The following is a 25375-nucleotide window of genomic DNA, read 5'->3' as shown; positions in this document are numbered from 1 at the left end:
GAACTAATTCTTGGTGCAGAAGACCACTGTGGTAGCTGGTTGTTGGAGCATTTTGCTGACCTGGAATGAATCCCAAGGGCTAATAATTGGGCCCCATAATAGTATGGGGCCCTCCTTCTCCCTACATGCACTTGATGGGTGTGATCTATAGGCACCTCTTGATTATTCACTCTGCATAATCTATCCTGGCAGTGAGCTGGTTAAGATTCTAACCTCAGATTGGTTTGTTCAAAACACTCAAGATGTTTCTAGGCCACTCCTGCTTAGGCAGCATGTGCTCAGGTAATTCAAGCTTCAGCCAACATTAGCTGAAGCAGTTAGGAAAATAAATATGCCAAAATGAAAAATTTATTTTAATTTATTCCAGAAGTCAGAAGATATGTTTTGATTGCATATGTCATTATTTTTTTCTATAAGTCCAGATAAATGAGTGCTGCCATACTAGAAATATCAAACTAAAAAAACAATCCTTTTTTATTTATCTGTAGAGGGAAGGGAAAGGGAAGCTAGAATTGAATAAAGTCGTAGTCAATAAAGGAAAGATACTCCAAGAATCTTAAAACCTTGAAGGAATAGTGAAATAGAGTTGTGTAATGGGAATATAGTCTGTACTGGAATGGAAGAGACAAAACAGATCCCAGATCCCAGCTCTACCACTAATCACCATGTGACCTGGCAGCAGGCAGTTAACATCTCAGGGCTCAGTTTATATGTGTCTGTAGATTGAAGGAGCAGCGCTAGAACTTTCAGTTGCTCCCAAGAGTTCTGTGATTCAGTGTCTGGATTGAGCCCAAGCCCAAATGAAACTCTCAGATTTGAAATATATCTTTGGGTCTCATCTTCTATGGGGGCCAGATCAAACCTGTATAAATATATTTGTACCAGTAAGCATTGGAAGATTTTAAAGATCAGATCACTTGAAGTGTTAAAGAAAACTTGAGATCTCTTCATTAAAACTCAGAGTGAGACCGCCCATGAGAGCATTTGGAAGGTGGCATTATTCTCTAAGAATCTGAGTCCTGCGTATAGCTAAATAGGAGACGTTAAAAATAATATGTACATGAACTGCGTATATATTGTGTGTGTATATCTAGGCATGCATGTGTGTGTATATACACGTATATGTGATTGCCACTTGAATTATATCTTATTACATTGACTGCTTGTAGACTTAATTCATTTTTCCTCTCCCTAAGTGAATCTGTATGGTTTTCTTTTGAAGGTGGTACTCCAAATTACTACCCCAATAGCTTTAGTGCTCCGGAACAGCAACCTTATGCCATGGAACACAGCAGCCAGTGTTCTCCCAATGTGCAACGCTTCAACAGTGCCGACGAAGATAATGTCACTCAGGTACCAGCTTCTTGGTTTGCCATGGGAGTCACTTGATCAGCTTCCTTGTTGATGTCTACATATTTCCCCCTGGTCCCCCCCCCCTTATTTTAAGATTTTATTTAGAGAGAAAGAGGCATGCATGAGTGGGGCAAGGGGCAGAGGGAGATGGAGAGAGAGAATCTCAAGCAGGCTCCACGCCGGGCGTGGAGCCTGATGCAGGGCTTGATCTCACAGCCCTGAGATCATGACCTGAGCTGAAATCAAGAGGCAGACGCTTAACTGATTGAGCCACCCAGGCCACCCTATTTTCCCCCTCTTAAAGTGTCTAATATATCTTATATTGAATTCATGGAAGACATCTCTAATCATAAATCAGTCCCTTTATTAGATGGAGTTGAAGTGTTGTGTTACTATGCTCTTTTGGTACAAGGTATGGGGACTCATTTGAGTTCCCCTAAATTTTATTGAAGGGATTATAGGTGGGGGCCATTGGGGAAACAGGGATGCATAGAAATGTAAGAAATGCTCAAATAAAGCTTAAGTACAATCGCATCTGAGAAGCTAGGCAGGACAGCCCAGATTTAAGGGACTAGAACAGCATTCACAATAGCACTGGGAGCCTCAGTAGCAAGAGTGTAGGGTAGGGCCCACTGTTCACAGGACTCCGCTGCTCTCTACCTGTCGGCTTCTATTTTTCAGTACCTGTTGCTTATTCTTACCGCGTTCTCCTGACTTCCACCTCATAGCTTCTGTTTTAACGTTGCTGTGGCTTTGCTGTGACCTTGGCCTAACTCTTCTTTATAGCTTCTTTCTCCATATATTACTTTTTTGGGGGGACCCTTTTCCACTCTCTCTCTCTCTCTCTCTCTCAGTACTTCTCTATCAGATTCTGGAGAGAGGGAGTTGAATTGATTTGACTGATCTTTTCACTCTAGGCTGCATCACTGACCTTTGGCCAGCCTGTGGTTAACTGCCCTGGGTCAAGTGCCCACCCTCTTTCCAATCACCTATGGCTGTCCGAGCGCTGTTCTCTCAGGGGTTGCACTGAAAGAGACCCTTTGACTTTGAAGAGCAGCCTCCTCATTAATGTGTCCAGTGCAACTTAGACCTCACACAAGAGAAGAAGGAAATTAAAGTCTAGTTGTGTTAGAGTTCAGTTTGGGCGGTTGGTGTTAAACTTAGTATTTAAATTAGAATAGGAACTATATCTAGTTTCTCAATTTATAAATATGGGTTCTAAGTAAAAGGTGTTTACATGAATTAATTCACTGTGAAGATATCTTTATTTGAAAGGGATGCATACATAGATATGTGTATATAAAAAAGAAATTATAGTAGGATGTAAACCATATCTAGATGAAATTAAACATCTTCTAAAAGCCTTTTGTAGTTAACTGCATTATTCTTGGTGATGCAGATGATACCAAGTATATTATAATACAATCCCTGCCTCTCAGAGAATTTTGCCTGCATGAGGCCTATTCCGGTGTTAAACTAGCTAATACTACCTCTGCAAAAATTAATTTAGAGAATACGTGGCTTACAGAGTAAGAGAGTATATATGCAGTTCATCTAACTAACAACTCATGTTCAGAATATGTAAAGAACTCCCGACAGGGCAGTGAGAAAAAGACAAATGAATAGAAGATGGGCAAAGACTTGAACAGGTACTTCACAAAAGAGGATATCCAAATGACTGAAAAATATACAGAAAAGTGGTTTATCTCCGTAGTCAGCAGGGATGTGCAAAATAAAACCACAAAGAGATAGCACTACATATGCACCAGAGTGTCTAGAATTAGAATGACCAGCCACGTCAAGTGTTGAGAGAACGAGAAACAACTCTAACTCTCCTGTGAATGTAAATTAGTTCAGCTGTTTTGGAGAACGGTGTCTCAGGATCCATTCAAGCTACACGTGTGTGTCTTTTGACCCTAGTAAAGTACACTGTTGTGTAGGACCCTAATAGAAATGTGTACATATGAGCACCAGAAGACGCGTACAAGACTGTTCCTGTTACCCAGATGTTCAACAAGAGCTTGAATAAGCACATTTGGCAGAACACATTTAAAATATTAGAAATCAAAAGAATTGCCTTTGGGGAGGCAGTTGGAGAAAGGGGGATAATGACTGGGAGGAGGGGCTCTGGTGGGGAGATTTCTGAGGTGTGAATGATGTTCCTTCTTCATCTGGGTGGTGGTTGTGTAGTGTGTTCACTGAAAAATCATTGAACCTTACACTTAGGGTTAGTACCCTTTACCGTAGTGCCGTTATACTTAACTTAAAAAGCTTACTAAAGAAAAAAAATCATTCAATTTGTATATACTAGTAAAAATACCACGTTTCCTTTAAAAAGAATTTGGTCCTGCTATCAAAGGTCTATGGTTAGAGTGTTGGAGCTGATAAAACCATTTGGAATCTTTATCTGGCTAATAAAATTGAATAGCCGTCCCGTGTGTGGGGTCCGTGTCCCCCTATAGTGAGCAGCTGAGTTGTATGTACAGATGGTGGCTGCTAGCCAGGTGTAAGGATATGCAGATCAGAGCACCCTGGAGACTTCTTCAGTTTGACTTCCAAGTCCTGCCTGCCTTTTGCCTGAGCAGCGTGACTGCTGATGCCAGGCTCGGATGGGTAAGGGTTCCATACTATTTACGTTGCAGCTGTCTTGTCCACATGCTGAGATAGAGGTGCTGTTTACCTTTTGTGTTTGTACATGTGCTTTTTTTGTTAACCTCTTGGAGCTAGATTAACTAGATCTCTAGGAGAGCAAGTATTTCATATGGGTTTTATTGAGTGGTATGTTGATAAATATTAACAGTCATGTACAGAGGGAAAAAGCCCTGGTTTATAGTGTTTGTCAATTTTCTTTCTCTCTCTTTTTATTTAATTTAATTTAATTTATTTATTTATTTAAGATTTTATTTCTTTATTTGACAGAGAGAGACAGCGAGAGCAGGAACACAAGCAGGGGGAGTGGGAGAGGGAGAAACAGGCTTCCCGCGGAGCAGGGAGCCTGATGTGGGGCTCGATCCCAGGACCCTGGGATCATGACCTGAGCCGAAGGCAGACGCTTAACGACTGAGCCACCCAGGCGCCCCTCTCTTTTTTTTTTTGGAGATTTAATTTATTTATCTGAGAGAGAGAGAGCATAAGCAGGGGGAGGGGCAGAGGGAGAAGCAGACTCCTTGCTTAGCGGGGAGCTTGACGGGGGATTAATCCCAGGACCCTTGAGATCATGACCTGAGCCAAAGGCAGTGGCTTAACCAACTGAGCCGCCCCGGCACCCTATAGTGTTTGTCAATTTTCCTGATGAAAATATTCCCTACAGCTGATTTCCAGCTAGCACCATGGTGTCACTGAAACTGTGGCTTTGGGACATGAGGTTCCATATCACACTATTACGTAGTATTTCTACCGTAGTGATATAGTAGACACAAATAACCTCAGGAACATAAGTAATATGTATTAATTGGGAAATCATACATTTTGAAGGTTTATTATTTTTGTTTGTAATATAATTTAATTGTAAGTTTATGTAATTGAAGTTTTAGTAACAGCCGTGTCTAACAACTCACAAAATTCTTAAAAAGATGACAATCTGATCTCATGAGCAATTGGGCTCCAGCGCACTGGTGAAATTGCAGGACCAGTTTCCTTTTAGTTTGATGGTAGATTGATGGGACGTAGGAGGCCTCACTTCTACTTGTCATACATGGGCATGCTAGATTAAAAAATTAAAAAAAAAGTAGTTGAGCTAACAAACAAAATTAAATCTCTGGGTTCTAGAAATGGAATCACAATAGTGCATGAACATGGTGGGTAACCAGACCCTATTTACATCTTATTAAGATTTTATGACTCCAAGGGGCTTGGAGTTTAGGCTGCAGGCTCCATGTGTTGCAGAGAGCTAGAACTGGGCTCTTGACATATGACATAATGATGAGAGCCAGGTGCCGGCACTCCATGGGAAAAACTACCCACCAGACAGAGGCTGCAGCTTGCCAGCATGTGGGCCCTACACTTCCTGAGAAATTGGGCATCCCTTTCCTCTCCTCTTCTCCTCTCAGATGAGGTCTCTGCATTCTTGTTCCACTTAGAACCACCTAGAAGTTCTGACCTGAGAAACAATGAGTCAGTGAACCCTTCTAGGCCTTTGCAGAGATGGTGAAAAAAATCACAAGACACCTTCACAATTTGGACTCAGGTGCTGTTTCTGCAGAAGATAACTCCTGTTGGAGATGAGTCCCAGGGAAGAATTACAATACATGTAGGGAAATCCAGTACCCTGAGAAATTACACATGCAATAGATGGAAGAATCATGTACGTGACAGAATAATCTAAAAGGGCTTTAAAATAAGCATGTATACCATATTCAAGGAGATAGAGAAAGGAATATGATCTATAAGATAAAAATAAGATATGGGAAAACAAAAACAAATAGATTTAAGAAAGAACCAAATAGATGTTTTTAGAAACAAAAAGTACAATCTTTCAAATAAAAATTCAACAGACACAGTGACTCAGTGGTTGGTTAAGCAATGTGTTAGGTACAGCTGAAGACAGAATTAGGGAATTGGGGGATAGATCTGAGAAAATCCCCATAATGCAGTACTGTGATTGGATTGTGTTCATGTCAAAAATTTGATTTTTTGTACTTTAGTATCAAATGTAAATTTTAAAAATATGTTTTTATGGCTTGATATTTGATAACACACTTAAGAAAAGCTATGAACATTTTGACATTTTATGAATTTGATACTTTGGATAATTGGATATTTTTGGACTTTATAAACATTAGTAGAACAGGACATAGAATGGTGCCTGGTATATTATAGGGACTTTATAAATAAGTTCTGGTTGAATGAATGAATGAATGAAATGTTAGAATAAAATCATAGCTGTTACTTAGAAATGCTTGATTTTAGAAGTGAGCAAAGCCCTTAGGACTCATATACCTTACTTCTAAGGTCCTATTTTTCATTTTAATCTATTGATATTCATTTTAGAGGTAAGCTCAATTGTATAAATAAAGTATCACTACTAACATGTGTCTTTTCCAGGATTTTGCTTGGCTTCTGAAAAACTAAGGGTATATATTAATGAAGTAGGGTTTTTTCCTCTATGGTTCTGGATGAATTGAACAAAGGTTGTATTATGCGAAGTTTCCATTTGATGACAGCTTGCCCATTCTGGACTTGTCAGTAGCAAGGTGTGGTGGGATTCTTAATTGTAGGCTATACTGTATTTTGTTTATAAGAGACATATAACTACAAAGGATATTACTAAGAAGCAGTTGTGAGCTATTATCAACTGAATTCTTCCTATTCCACAAAACAAAAAGGAACTCCACACAAATGACAGTTTTCACTAGAATTTTAAATTATCCTTAAATTCTAAACACTTTTTCATTCTTACACCAGTGAGAAGCCTTGCTTTGTCATTTCAAAAGTGGAACATTGGGTGAGTTTTGTTCATGACAGACTGCTTATTTGACTCTCTGCACCATGCATTTTCCCTGAGCAGGTGCGGGCGTTCTATACAAAGGTTCTGAGTGAAGAGGAGAGGAAACGCCTATGTGAGAACATTGCTGGCCATCTGAAGGACGCACAACTTTTCATCCAGAAGAAAGCGGTGAGTGATATTTTGTGAGCTGACGGGTGACATCTGCTGGCCGGAGAAGAGAGTGCAGCTGTGTGAGAGACCCCTTAAAAGGAAGTGTCGTTTCTATTCTATTAATCGAACTTAAAAAAATTAGTACAAATCCCAACCCACCTCCGATTCTTTTCTCTGCATGTTTTATCTCCAGTGAATTTGGCGTATCCATTGATCCTTTAGCTCCTTGTCCAGTGTATAATAATTGAGTTGAATTCAGGGTGAATTCTGTTCTATGCTCTTCATTGACTGTGGCCAAATTCTGTGCCAGAGTCATGTCCAATATAAAAATGTGGGTCCTGCCACAATTTTGCTTTGACTTTAGAAGATAAGAAATATGGATTGCATTTTTGTGTTGTGAAGCCTGTCTAACCACTCGGTGTCATGACACCTGACCCTCCTTCAGAAGCAACTAGAAACTTGCATGCTCTCTGGGGAGAGCTGAGCTGCTTCCAAAACTCAGGCTGAACTTCTGGGCTGAGATGCCAGGGAATTTCTGATGGCAGCTCACTGTGCTGCGTGGAGCCTTCTCACTTGCAGTTTTCGGGCCTGCCACAGGGGTCAGCTTCTTGGAAACTGAGACAACCCCACAGTTGCCTTGTGTCTTGGTTGGTGCTTCTCTGTTCAAAGGGGCTCTCTGGGACGTGTTCAAAGGCCTGGAGACAAGTACCAGCAGGCTGGGCGCTTGCTCTGTAGGCAAAGTTCTATGTCTTTAACTGTCTTTCACAAGTGTGTATATAAAAATAACCTTTTAAATTGCTGAGGCACTGTTTACGCATTGCTGTCTGTAGCAGAGAGCTGGACGGTTGCTCTGTGAGGTAGGCGGGGGCAGGTTTTATCTCACTGATAAGAACGAGTGGGACAGTATGTAAGTAGCACAACTGGGCTTGAACCCTTGGCCTTTGCTCGCATGTGCTGAAGCTGTAGGGCTTCCTGGGGGTTCACGATGCCCCCTTCCTGCTGTCCGCTCTGTATGAGCCCATGGTCAGGAGTTCCTGCTCCAAGCCTGTGGACTTGCCCAGCACGGGCCACTGTCTGTGTATCCCTGGCTTGAAACTCAGGCAGTGTCTGGGCCCATCTCGTTACACAAATCGCTGTGACTTGTTGAGTCACCCTGAGGTCGGCTCCTTACGTGCACTAAGTGCCGCTCTCCTCATTCTCTGAGGTAGGTTTAATTATGTTGTTCATTTTATTGGGAGTGGACACTGAAGCTCAGAGGAATGACTTATCCAAGGTTGCTCAGCCAGTATGTGCCAAGGTTTTCCCCGGATCCCCCAAATCTTGCTCTGTGTTGTTAAACACTGTGTTGTTCTGCCTTCCTTCCTCCCCTACAGAGTAAACACCGTGCTGCACATGCCGGGGGCTGGCCTAGGAGGGGGGTAGGGTCATATTTACATTCTTTTCATTTGGTTTCAGGTCAAGAACTTCAGTGATGTCCATCCTGACTATGGGGCCCGCATTCAGGCTCTTTTGGACAAATACAACGCTGAGAAACCTAAGGTGAGCCCAGAGCAGCCTGGCTGTGGTAAAGGAAGGGTGTCCTGGATCAGACTGGATTGGATGGTTTGGTTTCCTTTTGTGATGATTCTTCTCAGGGACAACTATTAGATTTTTCAAGCTGTTCAGACACTCACTTGATAGGTAAAGAACTCACCTGCAAAGCACATCCTCTTCACTTTAGCTCTGGACCCCATAAGGTAGTGTAAGTAAATGCAATCCCCAATGGTTATTATCTTCATTTGAGCACAAATTAAAGCTAAGATGAATACCAAGTTGCTGCTGCTGAGCAAGTTAATTAACCTGCTGGTCTTGTTCTTTTAAAACAGAACGCGATTCACACCTTTATGCAGCATGGGTCTCACCTGGCTGCAAGAGAGAAAGCCAACCTGTGAGAGTCGGGGCCCTGGGCCCGCCCCGAGTTGCTCTCCGCCTGTGAAGCAAAGTGTGGTGTTCACACGTGTACCCACTCTTCGCCGGGTAGAAGATTCTCCTGTGCTAGGTGCGCAAATGCAAGCTTATGTCTTTAAAAAATGATAATCCAGGTTTCTATAGCAAGTAATGTAGTGGTGGCTTTTAGTGCTATTTCCCTAGGGGAAGAAAGGGTAGGGCTTAACAATGTTGTAAAAGAAAATGTATTTGCTTTTGACGGTTGGATTATTCACTTAAAATGACTAGAATGAAAGTTTCTGGCAGAAATATGATTGTATTTGATAAGAAAAAAATCTCGGTGAAATCAGTATGTTTACATATCATCTCATGGCCTTATTATATAAAAATATGGCTATAATTATATAAGAAGAAAAGATTATCTACTCAGAAATTTTAATTTTTCTCAGTTCCATACAGGAAAAACACATTTAATGCACTGAAAATAATTTCATTGACATCATAGCTTAATGCTTATTCCTGCCTGGAACTGATCAGATATTTTTAAATTTGGAATTACATCTATGCTAATATAGCATTGATTTTGCAACAGACTGATTTGTAATTGCTACATTTTTACAATAAAATAATCTATACATAAGAAGAATGGTATTTGATTTCTTTTGGCTCCCGTTATAACTTGGACTCTTAATCTAAATATCCTGTATCATCAGATGCTTACCCTTAAAACTGAAAATACCAATATCACAAGGATACTATATTATTTGTTTAAACCAGTAGCCTTTAGACACAGCTTTCTGAGACACTGCGGACCAGAACTTTTAATTCTATTGGGAAAATAGCAAATTTCCCAACTTTGAAAATTACTTAGATCTCTTGTCCATTAACTCACTTCCTTATCTGATTATGAATTTTTATTTAAGAACCTCCTGTTCTTTTCTTTCTTTTTTTCTTTATCTCATCTTTGCCTATCATGCTTAAAATCAAGTGGAATGCTCTAGAGGTGAGCTCTTGAGTACTGAATGAAACCTGTTTTCTTTGAAAATCCTTATTCCCTTCATCCTAGCTCTTCAAAACCAGTTTGTACTCACAGGAATTCCCTGAGATCTTGGGCTTCAGGAAACCATTGGACCCCTAGTAGATACAAACTTGCAGTCTTTTAGCTCAAACTTTTTTTAACCCCCTTGCCAAATTCTCTTGCCTAAATCCTTCCTGTACTTGGCGTGTGCTTGGAAACTGTTTTATTTGTCAACATAGAAAGTAAAATTGTCCATTTGTGCCTAGTGGTGAATACTTTCAATATAGTGACTTCACTACAATTCTGGCTTTTTACAGTATTAAATATATAAGATAAACTCATAAAAATTAACATAATTTGACGATGGGGAAGGAGTTTATTTGAAAATTGGTTATAAGTACAAAGATGGAGTTTTTGAGATAATTTTCTGCTTTGGTCTATTCTGTCGTCTAGAAATAAGTCACTAGGTAAAAATCACATGTATCTAACAAGTTTCCTGTATGTAAAGATCTGACACCTGGAAGTGTCTCCACTTTTGCTCTAGAGACCTCTTTTTATAATTTTCAAAGATAAATATTGATAAGGTTAACTTCTTCAGTTAGGTTTTACTTCCTGGGAAGTAGTACTGAATTATATTCCTTTTAAGTGACATTAAAATACATCTTAAGAGTTTCTGAGCCAAATTTATAAGGAGAATAAAATTAATAAGAGGTGGTATGTTACAGAGGCTTTAGAACCACAGAGACCAAGATTCAAATCCATGCTCTGCTGTTTTCCACCTGTGGATATTTGAGCAAGTTGCTTCACTCTCTGAGTATTAGTTCCCTCATCTCTAAGTGGAACCAATAATTGTTCTAGCTCCCTAGGGTTGTGTGATGATTATTCAGAATATTTGACCTTGACTACCACTTCTTTCCAGCTCAGCCACCCTAGGACCCCATCTTGGTCAGCTTTTGCTTTGTAACAAACCACCTCAAAACTAAGTGACTTCAAACAACAATCATGTATCACTCATGTATCCAAGTCAGCTAGGGATTGGCTGATCTAGGCTGGGCTCAGTTGTGGCAGCTTGTTGATGTGGCTCTGTGTCACATGTCTCTCATCCTTCTGGGATGCATGGTGATGGCTAGTCCATAGTGATGGCAGAAGTGCAAGAATGCAAGGAAGGGAAACCTACTCTTTTTCCTTTCTCGGGAAATTGAGATTGCAAGAGTGAAATCCCAATTGCACAAGTGTTTTTCAAGCCTTTGTTCATGTCATGCCCACTAATATTTCACTGGCCAAAGCAAGTCACATGGCTAAACCCAAATCCAAGGGTGAGGAATTGTACTCCACCCATGGAGGTGACTCTCTGTGTGTGTGTGTGTGTGTGTGACTCTATCTGAACATTAATTTACCATAGACTTCCCCTCCTACTAGTTCTTCGACACTACTAGAATTTCCAATTAGTTCTCAATGGTCTTCACCCTCTTTGTGTCCTTACTTCCCTTCTTACTTTGTTTACATTTTATCTAGTTCTAAATAATAACTACTCCAGAACCCAGCTTTGGTCAAGGACGCCTCTCAGTGACTCAGTTCTTGCCCTGGAAATGACCATGACCGAAGCAAACCACAGCCCTGTTGACTGGGCTTTTTAAAATTTGACCACAAACCTCAAGCTAGCCCGCAGTGCTGCCTGGAAATCTGTTTTTCCCTCCTCGGAACCCTCCCACTTGGCTCCCCCTCTCCCTTCAGCTCCTTAATTCACCAAGGATAGAATAACTTTCTTATCTTTTCCTCCACCAGAGTCTTCCAGCTTGCCAGCATCACCATCCCCATGCTCTCCTTTCCTTCCTGTTGACAGAGATGAGCTCTGCTCCTGCTGAAGGCCGGACCTCGAATGCGCACTGGCCCCATGCCTTCCCTCCTGCTCTTGGTTCCCCCTGCCCTCTCCTACCTCATTCCTGTTAGCTTGCAAACCTGCTCTTCCAAGTCTCATCAAATCCTCTCTTGCCCTCATAGGGCTCTCCTGTTATTTCCCCCTTTGTTGAAAAATATCTTAAAAGAATTTCCTTTACTTGCTATCCCTCCTGTCTTCTATCATCCCTTGAACCTACTACAGTCAGGCTGCCCTTGCCAAGGTCACCAGTGGCTTCCATGCTGCTAAAACCCAATGGTCCCATCCAGCAATGCCACTTCTGGGTGTATACCCAAAAGAAGTGCAAGCAGTGACTTGAAGGGATATGTATTCACCCGGTGTTCATAGCAACATTACTCACAATGTCCAAAAGGTGGAAAAAACCCAAGTGTCCATTGATGGATGAATGAATAAACAAAATTTGGTATATCCAGACAATGGAATATTATTCAGACTTAAAAAGGAAGGAAATTCTAACACATGCTAGAACATGGATGACCCTTGAAGACATGACACAAAGGAAATAAGCCAGATGCAGATGGACAAATATAGTATTGTTCCACTTATATGAGGTCCCTTTGTGGTTCCCAGGGCTGCGGGAGGGGGAAACAGATAGTTAGTGTTTAATGGTTACAGAGTTTCAGTTTGGCAACAGGAAAAAGTTCTGGAGATGGATGGTGGTAACAGGTGCACAACATTGTGAGTGTATTTAATGCCACTGAATTGTACACTTAAAAATGGTTAAAATAGGGGTGCCTGGGTGGCGCAGTTGGTTAAGAGACTGCCTCTTGGTTTCAGCTTGGGTCATGGTCTCAGGGTCATGAGATTGAACCCCATGTTGGGCTCCACGCTTAGCACGGAGTCTGCTTGAGACTCTCTCCCTCTCTCTCTGCCCCTCCCCTCTGTTCTCTCTAATAAATAAATAAATCTTTAAAGAAAGGTTAAAATATTAAATTTTGTATTATATATATTTTAGCACAATAATGACAACAGTCATTCTTGACTCACGTGGTCTCTTAGCAGTGTTTGACACAGTGGATCATTGGAACCTCTTTTTTTTTTTTAAAAAATAAGAGCTTTTTAGAGATATAATTTATATACCATAAAATTCAAAGAAAGTGTACAATTCAGTGGTTTTTAGTATATACACAGACTTGTATAATCATCACAATTGATATTGGGACATTTTTGGCACCCCCTCGCCCCCCAAAAACCCTGTACCATTAGCAATCACTCACCATTCCCCCATCTGAATCCTGCACCACCCCTTGACCATCACCCATCTAGCTGCTGTGTTAGATATGCACATTTCACTTAAATGGAGTCCTACAGTGTATGGTCTTTTCGACTGGCTTCTTTCACTTAGCATAATGTTTTCAAGGTTCTTACATGTTGCGGCATGTGTTAGTACTTCATTTCCTCTTATTGCCGAATAATATTCCATTGTATAGATATGCTGTGTTTTATTTGCCCATTCATCAGTCGATAGACATGTGGATGTCTCCACTTGTTGGCTACTATGAATAATGCTGCTAGAACGTTCAGGTACATGCTTTTGTGTGGATACATGTTTTCATTTCTCATATTCTCACCTTAAAAGGCATTTCACTTAACCTCTGGCACACCACTGTCTAAAGATCAACTGGTATTTTATTAATATTATATTATATTATTTATTTTTAAAGATTATTTATTTGAGAGGGAGTGTGTGCACAAGTGGGAGGGGCAGAGGAAGAGGAAGAGAGAAACTCAAGCAGACTCCGGGCTGAGCATGGAGCCAATGTGGGACTCGATCTCACAACCCTGAGATCATGACCTGAGCTGAAACCAAGAGTCAGACTCTCAATTGACTGCATCCTCCCGGGTGCCCCTCAGCTCCTGGTATTTTAAAATTGATTGCTTGCTCTTCTGAAAAGAGGACTAGATCTGGCTTTTAAGCTCTGGGAAGGATCTCCTTGTTCTTTTCAAATTCAGTGTCAGAATTTTGGTTTAAAAATACATTAATTTTGTGTTTCCCTAATAAAGGAGTATCACTTTAACTTATCTACTAAGGAAATGAGTTTTAAGAACTTAGCACATGCTTTTCTCAGAGAAAAGTGGCCAAGCTACTTGGCCATATCTTTGCCTCTTAGTTCGCGGTACCACAAAGCAAATGGCCAAATTTCACTTTAAATGAACTGATAAGACAAATTGAAGGCTTTAAAATCCTTATCAGATCTTTTAAAGATGTGAAAGATTGGTAGAGGTGAACTCAAAAAGTTCTGTATACTTTTGAATTTTGGACAATTTTATTTTATTTTGTTTTTTAAAATTTTTTTAAAGATTTTATTTATTTATTTGACCGAGAGAGAGTGAGAGAGGGAACACAAGCAGGGGGAGTGGGAGAGGGAGAAGCAGGCTTCCTGCTGAGCAAGAAGCCAGACGCGGGGCTCGATCCCAGGGCCCCGGGATCATGACCTGAGCCGAAGGCAGACGCTTAACCATCTGAGCCACCCAGGCGCCCCATGGTTAGAATTTTGGACAATTTTAAATAATCACATATGAATATACTGAAAGTTTTCTATGGAAAGCTCTATTGTGATCTTTTTTATAAAGGATATTATTCCCTCATTTCACTGTTTGATAAGTAAATTTTACATCATTGTTTTAGGTTTTTGTTTTGCTTTGGTACCGTTTGCTTAAAGTGGGGTATTTTAAGCAGCTCTTTGTATTTTCCATTCTTCAATGAATTGTGTCATGAAGCTATATGTTTAAGTTCAAATTTTAAAGAGTATAGTGGGTTGAATGATGTCCTCCAATAGGATAGGACCATGTCCCAACCTCCAGAACCTGTGAAGGTGACCTTATTTGGAAAAGAGTTTACAGATGTCATTAAGTGAAGGGTCTCAAGATACGATCATCCTGGATTATTCAGATGGTTTCTAAATCCAATGATGAGTATTCTTCTAAGAGACCAAAGGGGAGAAGGAGGGGCAGGTCACATGCAGATGGAGGCAGAGATTGGAATCTTGTAGCCATAAGCAAAGGAGGCCTGGAGCCACCAGAAGCTGAAGGAGGCAAGGAAGGATTCTTTCCGAGAGCCTAGGGAGGGGCATGACTGTGCCAATACCTTGATTTCAGACTTCCAGCCTCCAGACTGGGAGAGAATGAGTTTCTTTTGTTTTAAGCCTTTAAATTTGGTAATTTGTCATGGGCAGCACTAGGAACCTAATACAAAGGGTTGCTGATTTAATGGTTTTGTAAGGGGAAAACTTTTTTTTTTTAAGATTTTATTTATTTATTTGACAGAGAGAGACACACAGCGAGAGAGGGAACACAAGCAGGGGGAGTGGGAGAGGGAGAAGCAGGCTTCCCGCCGAGCAGGGAGCCCGATGTGGTGCTCTATCTCAAGTCCCTGGGATCGTGACCTGAGCCGAAGGCAGACGCTTAATGACTGAGCCACCCAGGTGCCCCTGGGGGAAAACTTCTTGAGTGGCAGACGGATAAACTCTTTTTTCTGTGAATTGCTTGAGGCCTCTGTTACTCTTCCCCCCCACTTCCTTTCCCCCAGCTGCTCTGTCCCCAGTTCATTCCCCTCCATCCCCCTGCCTCAACTTCTTGGTTCTGCTCCTTCCAAGCTCTGCCTGGAAGTTCCTAGTTACATCCTGTTAGCACATTTCCAATTTTCTGGACAATCTCTTATTTTTACTTTTTTTAAAGATTTTATTGATTTGACAGAGAGACACAGCAAGAGAGGGAACACAAGCAGGGGGAGTGGGAGAGGGAGAAGCAGGCTTCCCGCCAAGCAGGGAGCCCGATGCAGGGCTTGATCCCAGGACCCTGGGATCATGACCAGAGCCAAAGGCAGACGCTTAACGACTGAGCCACCCAGGCACCCTGACAATCTCTTCTTTTAGTGGGACTGTGGGCTTTGATACTGTCCATTGACATGGTACTTACCTCTTTAGATGGCCAGGACGGGGTTCCCAAATTCAAAATGTACAAGCATTCTGGATGTATGAAAAAAACAAAAACAAAACAAACCACAATAATGCAAGAACAAAGCTGAATGTCTGGAAGGAGGTATGACATGGTGACCAAGTGCTCTGCCCCATAAAGGGGCCGTTTCTACTTAGCTCCAGGAAATTATTGCCACAAAGCATTAAGAAACTAGTGTTGCCAGATAAGATTTTTTAAAAGAAGCTGGATATCTGGATTTTTCTGTAAATCCCCTGATTTTTAGATAAGGTAACTAATTCATAGTAAGAAACAAAACCAAACCTCAAAACAACTAGCAAAAAAAAAAAAAAAAGTGTGTGTGTGTACCAAACAAAAACATATCTGAAGGCCCCAGTGGCCCATATAATCCATTTTGTCTTAGGATGTAGAGGTGGTGGGTAGGATCATTGCATATATTTCTTGCATCTTTTGGGGCTCTTTAAAAATCTCCATCTCCAAAATGCTAGGCAATGGAAGTGTCCTCAAAGGTCTAATAGGTCGCTAACACCTTCCTGGGTCTGCCTTGCCGAATTTAACAACACAGAGACACTTTAACATGTTAAATATTTTATTCACATTGTTTACAAACTATATCCACCTGGAAAACACGTGAGTCCAAAAATAGATTATTTTACAGTAATTCACATTTTTTTTTAAAAAAACACGTTGCTTTTGAAGTGAAGCTCTAAGCACGGAGGTCCCGAGCCTGTCCCGTGGTTCAGTGCCTGGTGGCCTGGAGCTTCCTGCTCTGCCAGAGAAGCAGTCCTCAGGGCAGGCCACCTCCTGTAGGTCACTAACGGCTTCCCTACCAGTGAGCGATGAGGAGATGTCAGTGCAGACTTTAACCCGTGAATGTTTACTGATAGCAATTCACTGTCGCTACTTTTGTCAAGGAAATACATTTTAGAGCTTGAGTACATGCCAGGAAGACAAAACAAAGGAGACTTACCATGTAATTGGCCATTACAAAGTTGTCAGGCCCTGGCCAGTTCTATAAAGGTTTAATGTCTGGGCCCACAGACAGAATCAACAAGTCACAATTTTGTGGTGTTGACGGCCTGGATCAGAAACAGTGGTGATTTGGAAATTGGCGCAAGGACCTGTGGACTAACACTGCTGCGCCGCCCCCCCGACCCCGCACCACCAGGAGAAGAGGGGGACTAAACTCAGCAGGAATTAATAATGTGCCTAATTTTAAGTGTGTGGCCCTAGAAAGATGGCCGTGGGAGTTTTGCTGAATGGCCCAAAAGATGCCCTGGTTCAGATACTTACTTTAACCTATGCTAAATCCAGTCATGTCCCAGCTTGATGCATTCGCTCTTTTATCAATTAGGAAACTTTCCTATGGCATTTGACTTTAATGATTAAAAATCTACAGGAGGCTTGTCTTACCCACATCTCACCCTGTCCTACTGTACTAGCTACGAAAGAGTCACTTTTCCTGTTTGCCTTTGCCAGGTGCCACAGTTAAATATGTGAAAACTTTTGGGCCCTCGGAAGGGGAGCACTGGATGAGTCTCACATGGCAGAAAGGGACCCTTTTCCTCAGAGTAGGTACCAATGGCACTGGCTATTGTGTTTCTGCAACTCTTGATTAGGGGAGGAATGTTTGATCAAGGTACCACAAAAGATCATTCTTTCCTTCCCATGGGTAAGAAAAAAAGAAGGAATTCCTTCAAGGGTTGCTGTCACCATGGGAGTAGACAACAGCAACTCTGAGTCCAAATGTAAGCTGAGAAGCGGAGAAATTTTATCAGCACCTTTGCAGGTGAACGACAACAACAACAACGAAAAGACTTTCAAATGTCTATTGCAATGTGAGTGATTGTTTTAGAAGACAAGAAATCTGTACAAGGAGCTTGACGACGGAGCAGATCATAGCTTGTCTTCCTGCCACCCGTGTGCGTTTTTTCCAAATTTGTACACTAGCCTTCGGTCGACCCGTTCCAAAATTCCCGTTTTGTAGTAGTACCTGAGGAAGATAGCAGAAGAGAAATGCGGGGAGGCCCGCACCCCAGGAAGACAACAGAACATAAACACTCCCCTCATTCCTCTTGGGTGACCAGGCTGGTCTTTGGTTACCCTGGTATTTTCACACCCTGTTATCAGCTTACACTTAAACCTTTCCCAGACACCTTGAAGACTAAGCCTCACCACACTCAGCTCAAAACGAGTTTTGTGTGTGTCTGTGTGTGTGTGTGGGATGGCCTGCATTCAGAGTGATCCCCGGGGCCGCTGCCAAGAATGAGAAGGATGGCGTGTCCGTTTACAAACCATAATCCCACCTGTAACTAAGAACCAGAGTGTTGTCTCATGACCTTTTGATTATCAAGGAAAAAGCTGCAAAAACAGTTTAATTTTCTATGGGTGGCCATTTTATATAACTCTGCCCAAAGGCTCATGCATTTCATGCTATTAACTCACCTCAGAGCTCGGCTCAACTTTTCATACGTCATTCTGTCATTTTTCTTCCTTTGTCCCCACATCTTTGCCAGGGCTTCTGACTTTACCACCCGAAAGATACCTTGTTCCCTGTCTTCCCATTCCAGAATGCCACAGTTTTCTTCAGGAGAGAGAAGCAGGTCTCGCACAAATTCCCATAGATGAGAACTTTGGAGGCCTTTTGAGAAGGAAAAAAAGAAAAGTTACTTACAAATTTAAAAAAAAAATTCTAAAAGTTGTACAATTTCTCATCAACTCATGAGAATTGCTGTTTTATTGGGGTTATTTTCTATATTATGACTGAGTGCTCTACTTGGACCCTCATTGGGCTGCGAAATGTCTGTCTTCTATTAAAGCAATCATAAGGGACACCTGGGTGGCTCAGTCGGTTAAGCATCTGCCTTCAGCTCAGGTCATAATCCCGGGGGCCTTAGATCAAGTCCCGCATTGGGCTCTCAGCTCAGCAGAGAGTCTGCTTCTCTCTCTACCCCTCCCCCCTGCTCCTGATCTCTCTCTCTCTTTCACACACACACACTCTCTCTCAAATAAATAGAATCTTAAAAAAAAAATGAAGCAATCATAAAACACACGTATAGGGACACCAGATTTATACCAACTAGAAACACCGTGGCTCCCAGCCTGTCCTTGCTCTGTGGAACCATGGACTAATTCTTAGGAATTAATAAAATGACAGTCAAATGATCTTTCTGACAGACAGTATGGTGGTACTAAAAATCCATAGCCACACCAGTCTGGGCAGACCGGTCCTACAATGATGTTTTTCATGAAAAACTGGTGTTTCTCCTGTTTCATTAGAGTTGTGGTTAAGATTGGTTCTAGGGTCCAACTGCTTGGGTTTGGGTCCTGAATTCACCTCTTCCTAGCTCTGTAATTGTAATCTCTTCAGTTATCTGTAAAACAGGATCAGAGGAGTACCTACCTCATGGCAGAAGTTGGAGGATTATGATTTTACACATACTAAGTGACTGGCACCAAGCCTGGCAGACTTGATTTGGCCCTGGGTAGGTCTGTCTTAGGGTCGGGGAAAGGCTAAGAGAATTGCCAGCACACGGTGTTTACTATCGTCTCTGAGTCCTTAAGAGAGAGGGACCCTCAGCAGACCAGGAGAAATAAACCCTTATTCAGAAATTCACCATGGTTAGACAATTTCTTTGCTTCGTCATTTTAATTCTCACAACACCATGTCCAAGTGAAAAGAAATGTAATTTTGGTAACAATTTATAAAAGTCAACTTCTCTGCTGTCTTCTTTGGGGGACACCTGGTCCCCTTCAAACATTCAGTGGTCCAAGCTTATTAGAGGACTTTGTCTCATGAATAGTTTTCGGAAATTAGAAACGAGAAAGGGCATGTCTACACTTACTCGTTCGACTATGACTGGGACAGTCTTGGCTTCTGACGCCACTTGTTTTCAAGCAATTAGAATCATCATCTGCAATAGAATGAGTTACAGCAGTAGGACTGGTTCAGACCTCAAATCATACCAAAATGAGCAACTATGAACTGGACACCGTTGCAGTAGAAGACCCCACGTGAGGCTTTGGGGATAATTAGTAGGTGGGCGGTGTTTGCCTTTAGGGGGCATTTGTGTTCAAACACTAGGGGCCTGCAGGGTGCCAGGTTCTGGGCTCCGTGCTGGGAATAAGTGAGAACAAGACAGCTCTGGTCCCTGACTCACAGGCAAGGTGAAATACAAGTCAAACAAGTCACCCATAGTAAGTGTTATGAAGGAAGCAAGACATGGGGTAGAGAATGAAGGGTCGGGGGGAATGCCTGCTTTAGACGGGGTGGCCAGGGAGGGCCTCGTGCACAGGAGGCATCCACACTGATGTGAGGGGGTGAGAGAGTCTTCCGGAGGGAAGGAGCAGCACAGAGAGAGAACCCGTGAGGCAGGCATGTGGTGTGCCCAGGGGCGTGGGGTAGACAGTGATGCTGGGGCCCGAACCCGTGGATATCCCAGGAAAGAGCACTCAGGGCAGAGGGAGGGCACGTGCAAAGACCCTGGGGTGGAAGGTGTGGGGGAGTCTCAGAAAGAGCCAGGAGGCCATTATGGCTGGAGCAAAGTGAGCAAGATAAAATTCTAAGAATTTTATCCAGAGTGGTGGAGGCAGGGCTTGAACCAGAGCAGGTCCGTTCCAAAGCTAATGTTCAGAACTACTACTTTTATCTTGTCTTTCATAGGAGGCGTTCAATGAACACTTCATGAATAATTATTAGCTGAGTTTGTTGAGTGTTTAGTATTGCCAGGCTCTCAATCTCACCCACCCTTGTGATGAATGTCTATTCCTATCCCCATTTTACATAGAAGTAAATGGAGGCAGAGTGAGGTCAGGGAGCTCACTGCAGCTCATTCACTCATTCGTTCATGAGCGTTGAGCCACAGTATGCCCACTGTACGAGGTGCTGGAAGCACAGACCGAGGTGGGTATCTCCTCTTGGGGACTTACATCCAAGTGGGTAAGAACATCTAATGAACAAGCGATAAATGCTGAGAATATTGAAGCAGGGTGGGGGTGGGGAAACAATGGTGAAGAGGGGTGAGCCAGCAGACAAAACTCCCTGACGAGGAGGTATTGGAGCAGGCAAGCAGCGAGCGCCGGGGATGTTTGGGGGGGGCGGGGGGCATCGTTCAGGTCACGTGCCCGGCCGCTGATGGAGCCCAACTCTGCGCCCAAGCAGGCCGGCCTCAGAGCCCTCAGCTCTAGTAGCTACAGCGCATGTCCGCTGGAACGAACAACGAGATGAATGCAGGCCTTCAGCTTTCAGGGTCCCCTCTTTTCATGGGCTACAGCCTGGAATTGCATTGATGCGGAACACCAGGCTCATGCACCCAGGCAGGTGTGTGCAAAGCACAAATGGATGCCCAGGAGGAACCCGCTGAGGACAGAAGGTAGCTGCCGGCTGGAGCGGAGTGAAAGCAGGTGAGCAGGGCCGACAGCTGGCCGATGACCAGAAGCAAGATGGCCGCCCTTCTGTCTGGTGGAGCGCCATGCTGCTTGGCGCCACCCGGAGGGAGGACCTAGTGTTGCTTTAACTTAATCTTTGAAGAAGAGAGAAAGCAGATGAAAGGCGAGATAAACCAAGGTGAGTTATGAACCGGTGAGTAGACAGTAAGCTTGCCCTGAAATGCCGAAATGGCCAGAAGAGGAAGGGAAAACGCTGCCCTTTTAATTTGTGTGATGGCTCCCATGTGCTTGCAGGTGAGGGATCTCTGGTTTGGTGGGCTGAGCCCAGGACAGGTCAGTGTGAGGCAGGGTTGTGTGGACTGTGGGAGCCTCTCCTGGTGGGTCTTGCCAGAGATATCCCTGTTTTATCTGCTCCCAGTTCCCCGCGGTGGCTTTGACGCCACTCATGGCTCCACAGATCGGAGGCCTCGCTCGGCTGGGGGTGGCCGTGGGGTGGCCGTGGGGTGGCCGTGGGGGCAGAGGCCCTGTAGCCGTACTGAGTTAGCTGGGCAGAGGCAGGTTACCAAGTCAGAACGTCCACCAGCGCCAGCACCAGGACCCCACCGAACTTCTCCGTAGATGCCCCCGGTGCTCCGGGCGACAGGTCCCCCCGACGCAGAACTATCTTTGTCTCGGAGGGGTCCCTGCAGCTGGGCGGTGCCTGGTGCAGGGGCGACGGGGGCATGGCCTGGGTTCTCTGCTATCCGAGCAATTTGGAGAGGTTTGGTTGCCTTGAGACTAGAAACTGTTAAAATGTGGCCACAGGATATATTCTCAGTCCAGAAGCCGAGATGGGGGCTGGAGGTGCTGTTTCCCAAACAAGCTCATGATATCCCCCATGCACGAGTGGGGCTAGGGAACCTACACTCTGTGACAGGAGGAGAAGCTCTGAGCTTCGGAACAGGAGGCTCGCGGCGGCAACCCCAAGCCTGCAGGCTTGGTTTTCTGGCATTTCTGCAGTGGGGGTGGGAAAGGGCGGGTGGAGAGAGAGACAAGTGGAGAGTGGCCGGGGGGTGTCACTTGGGCCAGCCCGACAGCTTCAGAGCTTGTCGTGCCTGGGCCCCTTCCACAGGTACCGAGCTGAAAATCATCTTGTTCTCTGGGTCACTGAGGAGCTGCATACCCAGAAGAGTCTAGAGCTTTGGGTCTCAACTGAGGGGGCAGCAGAATGAAGAGAAGGGTCTGGGGGTATGTTCACCTGTCTGTGTGCATGTGTGTGCGTGTATGTGTGTGCATGTGTGTGTGTGTGTGCACGTGTGGTGAATGGCCCAATGTTAGAAGCACAGACTTTGAGAAAATGAGTTGGAATCCCATCTGTGCACTTCTTTGCAAGTCATTGCTCTTCTGGTTCCTCAGATGTAAATGGGGGCAACCATCCTACCTCACGGAGTTAGAATGAGGATGAAATGAGTTAGAGCAGGTAAAATACTCTGCCTGGCACTGCCTGGGGCACAGGGCTTCACAGGTGGTAAGGGTAGGTGTTCGTCTTCGCTGCAGACTGATGGGAACGCTGCTTGCAGCCCCAGGATGCCAGCTGTCCTCATTGGCCAGGCCTTGGCCTCTGGCCGGCACATCTCATTTCTGCACTGGGGGTGACTGGGATCACGAAACATTAGCCGGGCCATAGGCATTGTGATCATACGTCCTGGATTTTCTAGAACAGGCTCATGGTATAGTCTGTCAGTCTGTTGTCTTCATTCTTGTTAAACTATATGTTGGGGGTTCTGTCTGGGGAGAGCTGTGGGAGAGCCAGAGATGGGCCTCAGTGGCTCCGGGGGAAGGCCACGGTTTCCTGGTGTGGTAGTGGAGGCTGCCATTTGGCAGAGCTGGGGTGCTGCTTTTTGGTGTGCTCACTGGACCACTTAACCCTGAGTTCAGTCTAGAAATGGTGCCTCTCTCGTTGGTAAGGCTGGGCAGGGCCTGCACGGAGCAAAGCCTGGGGCAGCCGTCGTGCAGGGTTTGTCTCCGTAGAGATGCCAGCTCAGAGCCCTTGTCTTATCACCACCTTTACCTCCAGAAACTTCTCTCTGTCCCTCCCATCACCATCACTCTGCCTCCTGGACAATAGCCTCCTAGCTGGGCTCCTTCCTGACCCAGACATGGCAGTCTGGGGCATCTTCTTAAAATGCAGATGGGATCTTATTGTTTCCTGCTTCAGCCGCTTCCCAGCCTGCTCAGAATGAAATCCAGACTCAAAAGCTGTATGTGACCTGCTCCTGCCCTGCTCTTGGCCTCAGCTTCTGCTTCTCCCTCTGCTGATGTTGCTGATGATCTACCAAGGTGCTATCTGAGAGAACCATAATGATGGGAATCTGAGCAGTCGTACGTGGTAGCCACTAGCTGCCTGTGGCTATTGAGCACTTGGAATGTGCCTAGTGTGACTCAGCAGCTGAATTTTCACTTTATTTAATTTTAATTAAACTTAATGGCCACATGTGGCTACCGGTCACTGCATTGAGCCTCCTAGTGCTAGTTTTCTGATTCTTTCTCAAGGGCTCCAAAACCGTTCCTGCCTCAGGGCCTTTGCACTTGCCGCTCACTCCCTGTACCCTTTTCTTCCCTCTTCCTGGCTCACTTCTGCTCATCTTTTAGGCTTAATTTAAATATCTCTTCTTCCAGGAAGTCTTCCCTCATCCCTAATTGAAATGCAAACTGTTCTCCATCACACACACAGCACCCTGTCCTTTTTCTTTGTGGTATCATCATACTTAGCCATTACAAATTTATTACAGGGATTGTTTGTTTGATGTCTCCCTCACTTGCTTTATGATGGAAAGACCAAGGTTGCGCCCATTGCTGCAGCCATGGCACATAGTAGGTGCCTGGGCCTGGCTCATGGTAAGGGTACACTAAATGGTTGTTGAATGAATGAATGAACTAAAAGGGAAAGGAAGGGATGCGTGAGGAGAGGAAGGGATTAAGGGCTTCAGACTTAGACACACCTGGATTATCTGTCACCTTCCTAACCTTGTCACTTTAACCTCTAAGCTTGGTACTAGGTCTTATCTTACAGGGTTATTAGAAAGATTACCTGAAACAATGTTGGTAAAGATTCTAGCACAGGGCCTGGCTCATTATAAGCAGCCGGGGAACGCTGGCCACCATTACTATAGCAATAACTCTAATTGGGGCTAGTTCTATACTCAGGTAACAACTTCTACAGAACTTATGGGACACACTGTCTCTTCCTAGCTATGAGGGAGGCAGGCTGGCAAAAAAAGACACCCATTTATAGGCAGGAACACTGATCACTGGGAGAAGTTTGGGCAGGTCAAACTCACTGCTGCTTAGGAGTATGGCAAGCGCCTGCCCTGGGCTCAAGCCTTTAGACAGACTCAGTAATGGCCCCTAGGCCTCAGTGGGCTCATTTCTTTCCGGGGAGCGGGGGGGCTTTGCCTGGACTGGGCTGGGTGGAGACAGCAGGGTTTGTACCCCGCAGACCGTTATGGATGGATGGGAAACTCCACGGGAACTTTGTTCACAGGTAGGAGAGGCTCTGCCCTGCGGCCCGAGTGTGGGGAAACTGCAGGGAAGGCAGAACCACTCCTGGGATGGCTGAGGGGCTCTGTGGGGCACGGCGGGCCTCCGTAAGCCTGCAGTGTGTGCTTTAAGGACGCAGCTATTCCTGGGCTAAAACCCTGAATGGAAAAATCTACATTAACCAGATAACCTAAATCCTCAGTTGATTGCTTGGGATTTTCAGGACAGGAAAAATAAGTCATGAGAAACCATCCATCTGTGTCTGCCCCTCAGAGACGTCACAAGTCCCCGCCCCCCCCCATTCCCTATCCCCTCTCTGTGGATGAAGGGGCTGAAGTCCACGGAGGAAAGGGGCCTACCCAGGACCCATGTCTCCCGCTGGTCCCCAGGCCAGGGCCGTTGTGTGGCATTCAGTAATTAAAAGCAATAACATCATCCTCTTTTAAAACAATGAAAGCCCCAAAGTTGCATTTCCTAAACCTTCTCCATCTGCAAAAGTGAGATAGCGTTAATTTTCAGAATCAACGGGGCCGCTGGAGCGCCTCCATCACCTTATGATTAAAAACTTAGGGAGCTCACAAGATGTCCATCGACAGATGACTGGATAAAGAAGATGTGGTATATATATACAATGGAATATTATGCAGCCATCAAAAGGAATGAGATCTTGCCATTTGCAATGACGTGGATGGAACTGGAGGGTATTATGTTGAGTGAAATA

General features: G+C 44.1%; 2 protein-coding genes across 2 annotated transcripts in view; one reads left to right on the top strand and one right to left on the bottom strand.

Moving 5' to 3' along the window:
- Positions 1-9521, top strand: part of CAT (catalase) — a 37641-nt gene extending 28120 nt beyond the window's left edge. Inside the window, exons 10-13 of the mRNA XM_081798361.1 lie at positions 1223-1353; positions 6860-6967; positions 8405-8488; positions 8815-9521. Of these exons, the coding sequence (XP_081654487.1) occupies positions 1223-1353; positions 6860-6967; positions 8405-8488; positions 8815-8880 (389 nt within the window). The 3' untranslated portion in view covers positions 8881-9521. The remainder of the gene's footprint in view (positions 1-1222; positions 1354-6859; positions 6968-8404; positions 8489-8814) is intronic.
- Positions 9522-16318: 6797 nt separating this feature from the next.
- Positions 16319-25375, bottom strand: part of ELF5 (E74 like ETS transcription factor 5) — a 29894-nt gene continuing 20837 nt past the window's right edge. The window contains exons 5-7 of the mRNA XM_081798362.1: positions 19593-19661; positions 18193-18388; positions 16319-17740 (exon numbers count right to left, since the gene is read on the bottom strand). Coding sequence (XP_081654488.1) covers positions 17644-17740; positions 18193-18388; positions 19593-19661 — 362 coding nt within the window. The 3' untranslated portion in view covers positions 16319-17643. The remainder of the gene's footprint in view (positions 17741-18192; positions 18389-19592; positions 19662-25375) is intronic.

This window comes from Leptonychotes weddellii, chromosome 11, assembly GCF_054177405.1.
Source record: "Leptonychotes weddellii isolate Sample4059 chromosome 11, ASM5417740v2, whole genome shotgun sequence".
Classification (NCBI taxonomy): Eukaryota; Metazoa; Chordata; class Mammalia; order Carnivora; family Phocidae; genus Leptonychotes; species Leptonychotes weddellii.
This window is presented reverse-complemented; position numbering and strand designations above follow the sequence as displayed.